The 17,540-nt window shown below is 37.8% G+C and overlaps 1 protein-coding gene across 1 annotated transcript in view; it reads right to left on the reverse strand.

Annotated features, from left to right (window-relative positions):
- The window catches only part of TRPC4 (transient receptor potential cation channel subfamily C member 4), a 131,249-nt gene that overhangs the window by 48,461 nt on the left and 65,248 nt on the right, over positions 1-17,540 (reverse strand). Inside the window, exon 3 of the mRNA XM_066313204.1 lies at positions 11,979-12,497. Within this exon, the coding sequence (XP_066169301.1) occupies positions 11,979-12,497 (519 nt within the window). The remainder of the gene's footprint in view (positions 1-11,978; positions 12,498-17,540) is intronic.

Below are 17,540 nucleotides of genomic sequence, written 5' to 3' on the forward strand. Positions count from 1 at the left end.
CATTCTTCCTTGACAAATCAAAGGCCATTTGTTCACTGTCAGAGAAATATACTTCATAGGCTGTTGTCACTGCATGTATGACATACATGCCCTGGCCTCTGCTCCAGCAAGTCACAAAGGATACATTTCTAAGAAAGAGCTGCTCTTTAATCCTTGTGAAAGATACTAGTACTCTGAAGAAATATTTTCTTTTGCTTTTTTTCTACTCTTCTGTTATGTTTCCTGATCACATGCATGAAAGCATGATTCTTCAACCCAAAATTTATTTGAAAATCAGTGATACATCACAATTAAGAATAAAGAAACTTATTGTATTATAAGACACAAGTGAGTACAGAGAGGAAAAAGCCCAAGTAAACATACAAAACTCCCTGAAGCTCCTATGTGACATGCAACTTAAATTTAGATCACATATGTACTTTTATCATATATATATAACATACAGGCTTTAACAGAATCAGCTGGTTTGAAGACTTCTGCTGTAGTCCACAGAGTCCATTATGATGATGCCTCCTGTGCTAATGTCATCCTCAGTCATGTTTTCCTCCATAAAATCCACCCTTCATCTGTCAAGGTCTCATACCATCATGCACTGTAGTCAGAATGCAAAATCTCATCTTTACCAAACAATCCTTTTAAATTTACACCCCAAATACCTACTTGATGAAGTCGTGATGGTGAGACTCTAGTTTCTCTTTATTGCTTACTGCTGCTCCCACTGTGCCATTTAGTACCAACCCTGACAGAATCCATAGCTCCCCCAAATCCAGCCCCTATCAACACAAAAAAATGGTGATTTCTTCAGCATCCAAATGCTTCAGTGAGAGGTTGAGAGGAATGACAGCCTCCATACTTCATAACCAAATTATAAAGTCAACTAAATTATATTGAAATTGTGCAGGGAAACAGCTGCAGCAGTCTCTAAGATTTAACTATGATCTCCTTCATAGTGCTTCATACTAGAACTTCAAAGATAATCCAACATCAGTGTTTTTCTCTGGGGAATTTTATAAACTCCGACAAAGGATGTGACACACAAACCCCTTAATTCTCTAACCTTCACAACTCACAAAGGTAAAAACTCACCTCCTCTTTGGAAAAGAAGACTTGATGGCAGATACATTATCACCACTGCTTTGGGAAAATATTTTTCTTTCTCTGAAGTACTGAGCTTGATAAACTTGTTACAAACCCCAGCTTTTCCATGAAAATTGAGGAAGGATAGAAGGCAAAAGACCCAAGGCTGAGAGAATAATATTTATATTTTTATTGGATATATTTATGTTGGCAGTGTTATGATGGGTCAATTTACATTGGTTGTATTTGTGAAGGAAGGAAAGCAGAAAGGAAGAGAACTTTTTTCCCTTTTTTCTTTTTGAAAACTATAGGATAAAAATTTTTCACCTAAATGTTTTGAAGTGAATCATCGTATCTGTTGAAAAGTTAGTATAAGAAAAATAGTATAAATCTGCTAAATAGTTAATTGCTTAATTATGTTGTTGGTTTTACTACTTTTTTTTCCTAGTATAGGTATTTGTGTTTTGTTCCTGTGAAAAGAATATCTGTAAACTGAACACTTTGACATTCTATCTTCTGATGTAATAAATAATTTTATAGTGATCCACACTTTTCCTTCCTCAATCACTTGAAAATTCATATTACTTGATTACTTCAAACTCACTCAGCTATTTGGGAAGTTAAATATCCCTAGAGTACTGCTGCAATATTAATAAGAAAAAAATACTATTTCTGTACCCTTAAAATCTCTTTAGGGTCTTTCTTTATGCTTTCAGCAGAGATGCCAGGTTATACACTGGCAAACACATATGAGACAGATTAAGGTGGCCAGATTCCTTAACACCACAGGAGAAGAGAGGCAAGTATGTGTCATCCTCTGTACATTTGATGGCAGAGACTTCCAGCTTCAATTTACTATGAAAATGATTATTTCTCCTCATTTAAGTGTTATTATGCTACTTATCTTTAATGTGATTTGACTAATTTTTTTTTTTAATAGGGCCACATGTAGTGAAAGAAAGTATTTTTTTAGTGTATATAAAAGCTTTATTCTTTATTTCAGGATTTGACTAACTTTGAATAAATTCACTAGAGGTTTCAGCTTTGGAAATAATGAAGCATCTCAACACAAGTTCAATCTTGCAGGCTGTCACAACTCTAACAGTTGTCTCTTGCAAAACCATCCATCTAATCTTCAGAATCTTTATGTAAAATTGAGGATTTTTCCCTCAGACCAAAACTCTGAAATGCAGATTTGCATTATGCTTACTTCTCCAGGCAGACCCTTAGATCACACTAGAATGCACTAGAAGGGATTCCTGTAAACAGGTTCATTATTTTACCTTAAGCCTCAGAGAAACAGAATATCAAGACTTAAAAGAATAACCACTGCTAGTTACCTTCCAGAAATTATATGCTATTCTTTTTAGCCTGTATAACACATCTAGTCATCCCTTGTCACCTTTACAATAATTGCAAGCAACATAGGCAGTGACAAAAATTATTTTGTTATCAGATGGCCTGAGTTGTCTGGAAATGTCTGTCTCCTCCCATCAATGATGAAGAAACCCAAGGCTGGGCTGCTGACATAGGTACTGAACTTAAATACCTGAGGTTATGTGGAATGAGTCAGGAACTCACAGCATAAGCACACTACAGGAATGGCTATTTCTAGATTCTTTCTGTGTGCTATTAAGAAAGCAGAAAAAGATACTTGAACTAATTTTATTAATCATGTGTCAAACCTTTTTTACATGATGTTACACTTTCAGCTTGTCTTATTGTCAAATGGCATCTGAGTCTGTCTTTTTGTGAACCATAGCAGGCTTGCTAATAAAGCCCTTAAGGCCAGCTATTTAGAACAACCACTAATTTAAACAACTGCATTACCCTGATAATTAAACATTATTGTCTTTTATGCACAGCAGGGAGAGTAAAACATGTCCTCTTCATTCACCTAAAAAAACCCTAACAAGCCAGACCTTGTACTTGACAAACACAACCTAGGCATGTTGCACTTTGGAGACATTCAGCAATTTCTACTTTCTGAAGATCTGTATTGGTCTTTCTCTCCCACAGATTCTCTTTTCTTAAAATGTCTTATTTTTGTAAAATATCTCAAGAACAAACACATTTCAATCCTGAACAATATTGCCCTATTATTTATAGAAGAAAGCCAAGTGTCTCTGCAAGGAGGGCTTGTTGATAGTTTTGTGTAAACATTTTCCTTCGTCTTTGAAAAATACCCTAGAAGTTCAAATGCCAGCTCTCAAAATTGACCCCTATATGACTTTGAAAATGCAAGATCCACTTTGTCAAACCACTGCCATACTAGACATCTCTCCTAAATTTTCTACTTTAGTTCCTGGAGCTGGAAAGTTTAGAAAGTAATATTCTTGCTCAACTGAATATATATAGATCTGATCTCTTTGGAGGCACAAGAGTGAATTCATCTAACAAGCATTTGTTTTTCTCATAAATCTTTTGTTTGACAATGGGTGCACATATTGATGGAGGCAATGGATGAAAATACCCTTTGCTATTTTAATCTTGATAGCTAAGGCTTACACCAAATCAAGGAAGGGGTAAGGAAGGAAGTGAAGATTTCACTGTGGACATCTGGTGGAAAAAAAGAGAAGACATTAAAAGAACAAGCAGGCCTAAAACAAGTTTGCTTTGTGTCTTGTTTTATTGTTCAATAAACACTCAATGGAGAGAGTTAGGGATTGGAAAAATTTGCACTGGAACAGCACGCAGAAGCTTCAGCGTCAGAATGTTCAAATGTGCCTCAGTTGCTCTTATTTTAGGCCAGTTAAATCTGACACACGCATGGATTAGTTTTTGGACAGAAGGACAGAACATTTTGTGACACAGTGTCCTAGGGGACTTTATGATGCTTGTACCCCCAATTGTCTGTTCTATTTATGCTGGATATTAAGTTCTACACCTTTAAGACTGGTTCTGAGAGGGAACGGGGGGTGGGGTGGGGTGGGGAAAGAAGCAGCGCCCAGTTTGTTTGCAGAAACTGATTGGTTTTGTCACAGCTTTTCTTAGGAAAATCACTTCTGTGGGAGGCTCACCAAATGTCAATCAATTCAAAACCAGCACACATGGTCCTAAATTTACCCCAGGATGGTAGGGAAGTTTGTAGGTGCATTAGCAGCGACTCCTTCAAAACAACTTCTGATGCTGCCAGTCTCCATAGAAGAGTTGTGCACTGCTGGTCAGAGGTTTTCACTCCTGGTTTTTCCTGTTTGAGGCAGATATCCCAGCAACATTTCTTATAATGAAGACGCAGAAAAGGAATCGAAATGAGAGATTTACATTGTACTTCATTAACTGAAAGTTTCCTCTTTGAGTTAATTACTTCCATCAAGTGTTTGAAATAAAAAGATGGTGATCTTAGTTCATGAATAGTTTAACTAGAACTGTGATGAGAGGGTTGCAACCTGTGTGTAGCATATATAGTATTTAAACGTTATTGATGCTTTCTGAGACATCATTAATTACTTCTTGCTGAATATAATTTCCCCTTATATGGGCTCTGAGCCTCCCGAATTCAGTCTCTGTTACCACAGGGTAGAATTTGCAGTTGATGCAGTAAATTGTCTAACTTGCATTCACCAGGCATTTCAATGCCTGGTGAAGTAATTCTTCGAAATGAAGGACACTGTTTCCTTTCCCAACCACAGAAGCAGAGAGAGATGTCTCTGGAATGAACTTAGATGTCTTATCTTGAACAGACAGGATCTCCCTCTGTGCATACCTCTGTCTACTGACTGTATAAGGAATTTGTTCGCATATTCTAGGAAAATTGCTTCACCACAATTTAATGCTGAACTAAGCAGATGTACCCTGTGATTTAAGAACATTTTTTCCTAGCAGCAATAAGTGCCCCTTCCACAGGGACACCTACACCTCATTTAGTCCTGCTTGACTAATTGATTTTCTTCTATAACAAAGTGATGTGAATGAAGGAAGGTTGTTGATATCAGCCACCTGGACTTTAGCAAAGCCTTTGACACCATTTCCCACAGTGTTCCTCCTGGAGAAACTGGAAGGTCATGGCCTGGATGGGAACACCCTTCCTGGCTTAAAAAAACTGTTTGGATGACTGGGCCCAGAGAATGGTAATGAACTGAATTACATCCAGTTGGTAGGTGGTCACTAGTGGTGGCCCCCTGCTCAGTGCTGGGGCCAGTCTTAATTAATATGTTTATCAATGATTTGGATGAGGGTATTAACTGCACCCTCAGTCAGTTTGTAGAGGAAAACAAGCTGGGAAAGACTGTAGTTCTGCTAGAGAATAGGAAGATTCTACAGAGGGATGTGTAAAGGTTGGATCAGTGGGTTGAAGCCAGGGGTATGAGGTTCACCAAGGCCAAGTGCCAGGTCTCACACAGGTGTCACAACCACTGTGGGCTGAGGGCACAGTGGCTGGGAAAATGCCCAGTGGAAGAGGCGGTGAACAGCAGCTGAACCTGAGCCAGCAGTGTGCCCAGGTGGCCAAGAAGGCCCTGCCCTGTATCAGCAATAGAGTGGTCAGCAGGACCAGGGCAGTGATCGTCCTTCTGTACTTAGAACTGATGAGGTGTCAAATCCCATGTTCTGTTTGGGCCTCTCATTACAAGAAGACATTGAGGTGCTGCAGCAAGGCCAGAGAAGGGCAATGGAGCAGAAGAAAGGTCTTGAGCACAAGTCTGATGAGGAGTGGCTGAGGGATTTGGAATTGTTTAGCCTGGAAGGTAGGAGTTTGTGGTGAGGTGAGGGTCAGATCTTCTTCCAAGTAATGAGTGACAGAATGAGAGGGAATTACCTCAAGTTGCATTGGGGAGGTTTAGATTGGATGCTGGGAAAATATTCTTCACCAAAAGGGTAGTCAAAAACTGGAACTGGGTGCCCATGGAAATGGTTTAGACACCATCCCTGGAAGTGAGTTGATACTGAGGGACATAGTTTAGTGGTGGATTCAGCAGTGCTGGGTTAATCATTGGAATTAAAGTTTTTTTTCCAACTGAGAGGATTCTATAACCAATTAGTAGAAGACTTTGTATGTGTAGCAGATAATCTACTGACCTAATTCATACTCTTTAACAACCTGTGGACTTCTTATCCATAAACATGGAGGCTTTTATATGTTTTACAAAGCAAATATATGACCTAGTTTAGAGTACCTGACTCTTGCATGGAAAAATGTTTATCCAATTTTTTGAGTACTATAGCTCAGAGTCTGCAGAAATGGGTCTTCTGGAGACGTGGACCCAAACGTGCATATATCACTCCTCTCAGTTATGCAATTCTTAGACTAAACACATCTTCCTTTGGTGTCAAAAATGTCCAAATATTATCAGAGTCTGGTTTTTGTGAGGTTTTGTTATTTTTTACATGAAGAATTCTGAGTGCACCTTTGTAGCCTTTTGACAAATATTCATATACACAGTGACTTGCTACACATGGCCACTGTGTTTCTGCTTATGTTTCAGGTGTGGGTTTATTTTAAACACAGAACAATTCTTAAGATACTGTTTTTCCAAAGTCATTCCTGCTTACAGTTAGTAATTCACGTTTCTGCATCTGAAAGACTTTTAATGAGAAATTCATTATAATTAAACATTAAAAACATTACTAAGAACATAGCAACTTTTCATTTCAGTAGTTTAAAATTATTTTCTCTAGGAATTGCTAAAGTAGTTTTGAAAATCATTAATTCTTGCTTTCTATCATGCCTATACTGGTTTCTGTAATAATATGATATGGATGATATTAGCTATAAGAATTTAACTGGCAAACATGTTCCAGTCCAAGTGGATTTAGAAGTAACTGCAGACAAACAAATGAAGTGTTTAGACACTGACATGAAATAACAGATTTGAAATTATTAGGCATGTTTTCATTGAAAATTTCACTGAATTTCTGACATGATTGTTAAACATTTTCATTTCACTGAGGCTGTATTTTGCATAGAAAACTAGGAAGAACTGATGATTACTTTTTAAAAAGTCATCTTTTGAGCAGAAGCAAACAGATGGTTTTTACTATCAAAACTAAACAATTTTTTTATCCTGCAGCATTACTTTCCTAGAAAACATGAATTGATCCATGAAATCTGAATATCCTATTATTATATTTAATATTTAATTTAGTTTGAAGCTAATTTCCCTGAAACATTTTCCATGAAATTCTTTCTAGTAGGCCTGAACTCTTGTTAATTCTTTAAATATGTCAAATTGTTAAACCTAGTCCCTTTTTCACTCTGCACTTTGCTAGTACACATTCTGCAGCTGCTCACAACTCAGAAAAACAGGTCATGCCCCTGGGAAGACAGAGCATCTAGAGGTCCAACTAGAGGCATTTGGGAGAGTTTTAGTAGTTAAGCAGCTGCATATCTAGTAAACAGGGAGAGAAATTAAAATTTAGAATTTTTTTTTAATCAAACTTTTAAAAAAGTTAATTTAGGATCAGAAAAACTTTAGAAAACTTAGTTCTGGCTTCTTTAGATAGGTTTTAACATGACACATAACACTGGAGGCTAGATAAACTACAGATTTACTTCAGGTTTTTAAAGATAAAAGTAGAAATTTAACCTGTTTGCAATATAAGGTATTCCGAATTTACTGTAGATTTTGTATTTCTTGGGAAAGAGAAAGATGATCAGCATAACTTAATAATGAAAAAGATAAAAAAAAGAAAAAGGTAAATCCAAACCAAACCAGCCAGTGATCACTCATTTGAGAAGTGAGAGAGAAAAGCTCAACAGTTACATACTTAAAAACTGTTGATATGAGGATGTCTAATAACAAAGCAAAATGAGACAGTACTACCAATAATTATAACCTCATCCTGTTACTGTATTTGAGCTCATATAGCAATAGTTTAAACGAAATGAGACATTTAGCATGAAGCAAAAATGAAATAGAGATCTAAATGACCAGTATAAGTTCTTAAATTGCACTAATTAAACTTACTGTGAAACCAGATTATATTGATTCAGTGAAACCAGATTATATTGATTAAGCCTATTAATCTCCCCTTCTTTATTTCATATGTAAGGGAAAATTAGTAAGCAAGTAAATAAAATAATTTTTTGCATTTTCGTGGTTATATGCTTAAAACTTAAACAGAACCAAAGCTAAAACTAAGTAAACTGAACAGTGGGAGAAACTGGGTTTTTTGCTGTACTATCTCTGTTAAAAACACTGAATATATATGACAAGAAAACACACATTTTGAAATGAGTGGAAAAGATTACTATCTACTAATCAATAAAGAGATCTACTTTTCTGGTCTACATAATTGGATTGCTGCACCAATTTTGCAAGGTTTGCAATTGACTTGAATTCAGATTTGCTGAACCAGATACAGGGTTTGGGATTTGCCTTCTACATCCTTACATGGAGCTGCAGTCAATTCAGATAACAGTTCAGAAACCAGGGAAACTTATTTCTCACTGTTCATTGTGTGCTGAGAATCTACCACTATGAACTTGTGGCAGCCTTCATAAAACCAAACTCTCCCTTACTTGAGACAATACTAAACAGCATGTAACTGGACAACAAAATGTTTCCCAGTGCAGGGTGGCTGTGTGACTTCAGGAAACCTCTCAGTTGCTGCAGGCTGTGGCCCAGGTAACAGCAGGTGTCAGAAGGAGGCACCACAGGCTTCAGCAACGTCTGCGCTTACAGTCAAATGGCTGCAGTGGTGCAAAATGAAAACAGAAAAAAATGGCACCTTGGATATTCTGTTCCATAGGCTATGCTAGAAAACATCACATATTCTGGCAGATACTCTCCTGGTTCTGCCCATAACTCTGAACAGATATTACCACAGTCCTGCCAGACATTATCCTGCAAGGTAAACTTGAGACCATATATTTTTCAACCTCATTAGTCATTAATAAAGAAGATTGATGATTTTATCAGGGAAGTTTCTTTGTTGATAATACACTGTAGGTTACCTCTGACCTCACTCTGTGGACTGAGAATCAATATCACTGAGATGCTTTTTGACAGCACGTGAATGAGAATCACAATATTATGGGAAGTGTGAAAGGAATGGAAATGGGAGATGAGCAACTTTCACAGTGTAGAATCTCAAATCCAATTGGCATAGTGTTCTTGGTTTGTGGAAGGCCCACTTCAGCAGCAAAGTGGAGAATATGGAGAGCTCTAAAAATGAATGCACTTTCTCAATTTCCACAAGCACAGGGTGGCACCGTGGGCTTGCAGACCATGACACAAAGCACTGCTTAATTATATGAATTTCAAGGAGCTTTCTCAGTTTCTCAGGCATTTCTAGATCAACATTTCAAACGTCATGTCATTTATAAACTCAAAAACTCTGAGCTTGGTAATTTTCTTTAGTCGTGTTTGTCAGTTTTCATTTCTTTACACAATGATTATTCTTCACCATCCATTTGTTTGCTCCTACAAGTACCCTCAATCTGCTGGTCTACACCATTCTGTGTCTTAAGATTAAACTAAGTTATATGATCCAAAGCCTACTTCACCCTTATATGAGACTTAGTTCTAATATGCTTCATCTTTCCTTGCTTAAAATGCCAAAAGGAATTACTGCGAGTAATTTTTTGGCATTATTTTCAACTTGAAAGGAAAAAAGTAATACTTAACTCCTGAATGCTTAATCATAAAAAAACAACGTAAAAGGACACACGTGTCATTATTTTGTCACTTTTATCTGCAATTTTTGGACTGAGACTGGACATTCTGGACAACCAGACCAGACTGATTACTTGTGGAGTTCTGACCTCGGCCCCAATATGGCATTAGAATGTCCTTTGGTAATAGCATGAATAAAGGTTGAGATGTTAGGGATGGGTTGTAAGACAAGAGAGGAAGACAATGCACTCTTATCTGCTTTGCTGTTTTGTTGCAGGGGGGCATTTAAAGAAACAGAAATAGTAGCAGATGGAGCAGTACCATCTGAAAATAATTTACAAAACCAGTGAATATATTGGCCAAAATACTGTTCTATCAAGAGCTCCTGGCTGGATTCCAGTGCCCAAGCTCAAAGAATCCTCTGATCCTGGAGGCTAGTGGATTCAGCTGGAGGCTGTGTCTCCTGCAACATCCTTAACGCAAGAAAGACCCTGATATAGAAATAGAAAGACCCTGATGATGTATTTTTATCATGATCTATATGGACCAGGACAGCCAGAACCCAAGCAATTGTTATGCCTGAGGCAAGTTTCTTGATCTTAGAGCTGTACCTACCAGAATACTGTAGTAATAATCAGAAATAAAATAACTGAACAGTTACAGGGCTACTGTTTGTTTCAGCAACTAGTATGGAATACATTTTGGAACACATTTAGTAAACCTTGATTTTACTTCAGTGAGAATCAAATTATAAGGATAGTGGGATATATTTACAGAAATAAAAAATGTGTGCAAAATATAAAAGATCCACTGACTTGGAATTGTTTCACTAAATAAGTATGGCCTAATGTTTTCCATTATGAAAAATCAGTCATGTAAACAGCTGTATTGCCACAATTTAATTAGGCACAGCAATCAGATGCAACTATAAAAAACATTTCACCCTACAAGTGCCTATCACTGTCTCTATCTCAAATTAAGAATATTCAAGCTTTGTGTTAAAGTTTTTAAAAAAAACCAAAGAATCAGAGGTCAGAATTTTATTTCAATGCATGAATCCTTGTGAAAATAGAAGTCCAAGCTTCAGTTTCTTAAATGACTGTACGACAGGACTGACATTTCAGGAAACAGAAATAGTGGTTGTTAAATCTGGCAAAGTATGATATGAAAATAATTTATGAAGGCAGTGAATATGTTGCCTGAAATATTATACTGTAAAATATAAAATTATGCAATACATTTCCCAAAGGAAAAGAATACTTTTTAGAAGACTTATGAAGTCAAAGACTAATTGAGGTTTTTTTTCTTCAGTAGTTCCCTACCTCCACAGTAGCTTCTTGATTACTAAATTGTATTTCAAATGAAAAAAATAATCATTAAATGTTTGGTCATTATTTCTTCAAACCTTTGTAACATACCTAATAACTTAACACATTTACTATTATATTTTGCAGAACCGAGATTTAGCAGTGATAGACTAACTCAATTTAACACAGAAGTTTCTTAAGCATTTGCTGCAATGAATATGAACAAATACTATACACTTACATTTGTCTTGCCTATAAACTTCTATAGCTCAGCTGACTTGGTACATTTCCTAGTAAGATGATACAATGTATTCTGACATGATGAGATGTCATGTGCAGAGATCAGGTGAAGGTTTGGAATTATCATGGGAACTGACTTCCTAACTCATTTTTGTATCTTGCTCCTTTTGCTTTTGCATGCTCAAAAGAACCGGAGTATTTTTAAAAAGATATGCAGACATCTCTGATTCCAACTGAATTTACACATTGGTGAAGCAAATGTATGAATTTTTAACAGCCATGGACACCAATACCTATTGGTGCTTCCATTTTGAATTCTTTACAAAAGAGCATCTGAATGTCAACATTTTTGGGAGTCACGCACGGCTATTAAACTTCAGTTTGAGTACCTATAGCAGCTACTTTTTGAAGAAACCTCTCTGCAGAGGTACCTGTAGTATGTGTCTAAACATAGCTGCCTTTTTCCATCAGACGCGGTCCAGTTAAAGTATGCTTTATACATTTCTCACCCTATTACTGCCGAGTGCTTCAGAGCACAACTACTAAAGACTATGTCTATTCAGGTGTAAGAGAAAAAGGTTTCACAGAATCTGTGCTAGAAGAGAATAGTTTAAATTCTGATACTATCAAACTGTAACAACAGTTCAAATTCATCTAATTAAAACTATAAAAAGAGCAGAAATCTAGTAGAACAAAAAAAGATAAGCAGAAATTTGTCTCAGTTAAAAGGATATATTTCAGGCTCTTATCTATCACATTACTACTACTGAATACACTTAAATATTCTCAGCACACTCACCTCCTTTTGACGGTACTTAATTGCCAGTTTCAATCTTGCAAGATCATTACCACTTTGTTCTTCTATCAAGCTATTATCATCTCTGTAATTAAGAATAATTTCCAATTCCCTGGAACTCCGTGTCTGATCCAGCAGATCTTTTGCAAATTGCTTGCATTGCCGTGACAGCTCCTCATACTCTGACTTAAACTCATTTTCGACTTTACTCAGTTCCTGTAGCTCCCAGCTCAGTTGAAAAGCGGTAAGGAAAGGATCCTCACTGGACAAAGCAATCAATGATGGACTCGCCAGAGCCTTGTAGATGTTGAGTCTAGACCGAGAGTGGCGGAGGCTGTCCACGTCTGAGCTTGAGACACATTCGACACAGTTACAGCGCACCTCGTGTGGCCTGGGCACGGACACCCCTTTCTGCACAAGGAGCTTTATGATTTCGTAATTGTTGGTGTGGGCAGCCAGAATAATAGGCGTGATATCTGGCGTAAATTCTGAAAACTGCTTGTCCAGAAGCACTGGTGGCACCTGTGAAAGAAGGCAAAAACCTTACAGGTCTCCTCATTGAACAAGAGTTATAGAAAATAAGGCTAAAGATGGTTTACCAGGTAATACACTTACTGATGGATCTATTTCTGTCCAGAGTTGCAGGTAACTCTTTAAATGTAACAATTCAATTAGCTAAGATAGTATCTTTCCAATTACTGAATTGCTGTAAACAGGGTGTTATTTTCCACAGAACTCATTTATATCTAAACAACCCATGGACAATGATTTATTAGAGAAAATTATTAGATAAACAAGGATGAGTTAGACATAAATGCTCCCCCCTGTCCCTTGAAGTGAGCAAGATGGAAATTCTTTCTGGTCTCTCACTGGTTTATCTCAGTTTCATAGGGAAGAAAGAATAATGGGGGTCATAATTGTGAATCTCTGAAGGAAACAATGACCAGGACACAGGCAAGTTAGATTTAGATAATAAAAGGGTCAAGTAAATGACAAGAAAATATGTCAAAAGAAAGAGAATGTTGATAATAATGTTGCTGTGTAGAGAAACAAAGGCACTTGCTGCAAAGAGCTTAATGTCTTAAGGCTCAATTGTACATTCACCTGCACAAAGAAACATATTCTTTTTATAGGAAAACAGAGGAGTTAGAAGAAAAAAGATCCCCAGAGACCATTTTTAAAGCCTTTTCTGATACGAATTTCTGTTTTGTCAGTCTTCTTTATCAGAAGACTGTAAGGTATTTAATTTTAAGCTTGTTTCTTTATTTTACACTACCTGGCTCTAAAGTCTTTCCCAGGCCAACATAATTTGTTCAATTAGTATGATTAAGAATGTAAGTGTAATTAGCCAATATCAATCAAAAAAATTATATTGGTGTCATCACTTACAGAATGCTGTCCACAGCTCAAGAGCCAAGTACAAAACCCAATCCACAGGGCATCAGAGAGAGGTGCTCTGAGTGATGCTTTTTTAGGAGGAAGAAAAAAGGAAAACATTTGACTCAAAATTATCTAAAGGCTGCAAAAATAGATTGCCATTGCAGGGAGTAAAAAAAAAATTGATGTAAGTCTCATGACAGCACCATGATCTCACAGCCAGGTGAAAAAACACAAGTGGAGTTGGAGTGGTAAAATGGGGGTGGAGAATCAAGACTGGAGATCCAGCATTCAGGACTCTAATCACACATCCCCAGGGAATCAAAACCTGCCCGGCCATAGTGTATTGCTGACCTTAAGTAGCTGTGCCAGATTCTGAGAAGGTATATGGAGTCAACAGGCAGAAATCCCTTTTCTCCCCTCTCATGCACTCAGACATGCATGCTTGGCTTGGCACTGAGTCAGGCTGGCACTGAGTTTGTTTTAGCACAGGACTGTGGGCTGACAGAGCTGGCACACACACCCTCATGATCCCATGCAGAGAGTGCAGCTATCCTCACAGGTGGATGCTCATAACCAGTGGTTCTGAGCCAAGCAGCTTCTGTGCAACTCCACTTCTGCTTTCTCTATTCTGAGGTACAAACATACACGTGTAGCATGTGCAGAGAAACATGGGTTCAATATTACTCGTGAGGAAAGGAACCCAGATGAGAATATACTGAAGGTGCATATGGATGGAGAGAACATTTGGGTACAAGAACAAATAGAAGCTCTGTGTGTTGTGCCTGGTCTCAGGGCAATACCCACAACTCTGCACACGTGACTTCCCAGAGCACTCTGTGGCTCTGCCCATGCTGCTGTCAGGTCTCCTCCAGGTTCCTCTGGGACATCTGTCACCTCCTGGCTGGACACAGCACAGAGCCTTCCTGGGGATGCCCAGGTGCCCAGAACACATTCCTGTCCAGTGTGACCTGGGCTTGAAACCCATGTATGTTTTCTCTCCTGTCTTTGGTGTCAATGGGGGAAGTGAGACCTATTTCCAACCCCACTTCTCAAAGGTTATTTCAGTCTTAGATTTGTCTTCTCTTTGACTTACATATTATATAGGAAAAAAAAGATAAAACTGCATGCATACAGACACATACTTTTCATGGTCTCTAAATTGCAGCTGTGGCCAGTGCTTTTGAAACTAGAATGGCATGAAAATGGTGGTAGAGATTCAAACTTTGCATTAGTAGAAATGAGATTTTGGGCTATCATAGAACTGAAAAAGGTTTACAGAGAGGTGTGTGTTGTGTTTTCGACAGTGTCTGCTACAAGCAGTCACACTCCCCCTTGGCCTCAGATTCAGGGTACCAGAGAGTGAAGGAGAGTGCTGCAAGGGCAGAAAACTCAAGGTCAGAAAGCTGTAACTTCAAACTCACTGACTGCTCTGAGTACAACTCTGTCACTTCACATGTCGCTAGTTTTGTACTTTCTGACAGTGCTAAAGTAACATTTGCTTCAAGCCTTGCCAGAACTGAAAGCTATCTTAAACATATCATCAGCTGCAAGCTCTGAAAAATTAAGACACAGCTTCAAACGACATGGCCTTACAGTGACTGACTTGTACATGAGGTCTGTTTCCTTACAAAGCTGCTTGCTTTTCTTCATAGCATATCAAAACCTTTCATCTTAAGCTAACTCAAATTCAAGGCTAATGCACACATTTTGGAATTCATTGCATCAGAATTTACCCATATATAGAAGTATTTATTAAATCTTTTCAGCCTTAACTTATAGGAACATTTAAACTTAAAGGGCAAACCCTAAGACTACAACTTTAATTACATCATGACTTTAACCCCTGCTCCTTTACCTCCTATTTTAAGATTTTGTACTAATTTAAATGAAAGAGAGAATATCAAAGTAATAAGGTCAAATTATTCCCTCATCCAAAGCAAAATGAAGTACTCATCTTTGAAGAACTGAGCGCTCTCATAGCATTCAGAAAATTTCAACATCTAACAGTTGACCCAGAGTACTTGCTCTTAAGTTATCAGACTTACAATGAATTTTACTTTCAAACTACTAATAATAATTCTCTTTAAAGAGAACCAAACCAAACAACCAGCACACACTGATACTAGCCATACATTTGGAAGCTTTGACAGAACACTCACAGGAAACATTTGAGTCTTCCTTAAATCCTGGAGGATGCAAAGATATAGGTCTTACAATCACTGACTGTGACCAGCTTCCCAAGGCTCAGCAGTAGTGTAACTGTATTATACATTTAGGAGTTAGTGTGCTAAGTTTGAGGCTGCTTACACTTGGCAAAGTCACATAATTTTTGCCTTCTTATATTTTGTGAAGTATTTCTACTTCAACATTATTTACAAAGAGGTTTGGTGCCTATGTGTATTTGTTATGAATGTCTATCTGATTAGTAGACAAAAAGAAAACAAAGCAGAAAATAAAGGATAGTTCAAAGTCTGAACACTTCAGTGCTCAAGGGCATGAGATTTTTTTGTCTTATTTATTTTCTCTGCACTCAGTGTAGTGGGAATCAGTCAGTCTCATTTGGATATCTAACACTTCTTTTAGATACCAAATGGAACAATCCCCTTCAATGTGTTTATACTCCCTGTATGGTCTGGGTGAAGACAAGCTCCTCCTTTGCTATGACAGGAAATCTAGGTTAAAGTAATGCCAGGTAGGTCTGAGACATTTTCTTGTCCCCATGACATCAAAGGAGAGACCAATCAGTGATCATCTCTTAGACATCCAGGAAACAGAAAAATGTAACAGTCAGTTTGGACAAGGAATAATGTAAACCCCATATGTGGACACTCTTTCCATCTAGACTGCTCATAATAGCTCTCATCACTGCAATATCTCACCAGAGACTGAAAACTGAAGAGTCCATTTACCTGCTCTTTAAATGCAAGAGCTCAGAACCTATGAAAATCTGTCTTCTTGGGCAAACAGATATCTTCCCTGGCTCTTATCCTTGCTTATTTATTTGCAATGATTTTCTCTTTTCTTTGTAAACAAAAGCAAATCCCACTCAGTTTTGGGCAGTTAGGGGAATAAATTTCTGAGTCATGTCCATCATGACAGCATGATTGGGGGAAAAACCTAAAGCAAAGGCAAAAAGAGAATATATGACAGATAAGATGAATACATATGTCATGCAGTACCAGGTTATATAAGGAAATTATTATTATAAAAGTGTGTCATCAAAGTCTCAGCTGCTTTATCGCTATTTTTCTACAGCTGTCATCAGTCAAACACCTTGAAAATGCTTAACTCTACGTTTCTGTACAGCCCACAGCACATGAGTTATCCCTATGCAAACACAGTTCCATGCTTTACATTCTGGCTTGTTGAATTCTTCTCTTCTTTGCTTTGTTATTATTGTGTCATTATTGTTTCACCTAAAATACATCATGATTAAGACAATGGAAGTAGTCCCCCTGGGAAGGGTTCAAAAATTCCTCCTGCCACAACTCCTTTACCATGATCTAAGTCACCAATAAACATCCAGATGTATTGAATAACTTACAGGAGGGGTCCTGGGACTCACGTTGAAACTATCCTCCCAGGACCAGGCAAACATCAGGACTGCAGTGGTGGTTCCTGATTGTCTGAAAGTGCTTTTCCTCATCCCAGGGTGCTCACTGTGCGTTGTACAGCTGGAATGCTGTGTGGCCATCAAGAACATAGGGCAGGCAACTGGATGGAAGTGGCCAGGCTGAGCTCAGGGACAGCATCATCTCTGAGCAGTGTGCGTGACACTGGCCATGCAACACCCATCTGGTGCACCATCATTGGCTGTTTTCCAGAGGCAACATCCCTGGCCTCCCTGCCACAGGTTCTACTTGTTTATTTTCCTTGAACTCCTTGCATTTCCTAAAGGTAAGTACCACACTCTTAATCTGCTACTGAACTATTATCTTTCATTGAATAATATTCTACCTCTGTGTCTATTTTTTTCTTTTTTTGTAGGAAACAGACACATAACAGATTTAGAAAACAGAGGTCTCAGGCACTGTAAGCTGACTAATAGGGTAACCACTAACTGTACATGTTTTATTAATACTGTAACTTCCTTAGAATGCATACTTTCATAAGATTTAATTACAAATTGTTTCCTTTAACAATTTCATACCCATATTTTACCTCACTGCTGGCAAGGTGTTTAAT

The sequence above is a fragment of the Sylvia atricapilla genome, chromosome 2, assembly GCF_009819655.1.
Source record: "Sylvia atricapilla isolate bSylAtr1 chromosome 2, bSylAtr1.pri, whole genome shotgun sequence".
NCBI classification, from domain to species: Eukaryota; Metazoa; Chordata; class Aves; order Passeriformes; family Sylviidae; genus Sylvia; species Sylvia atricapilla.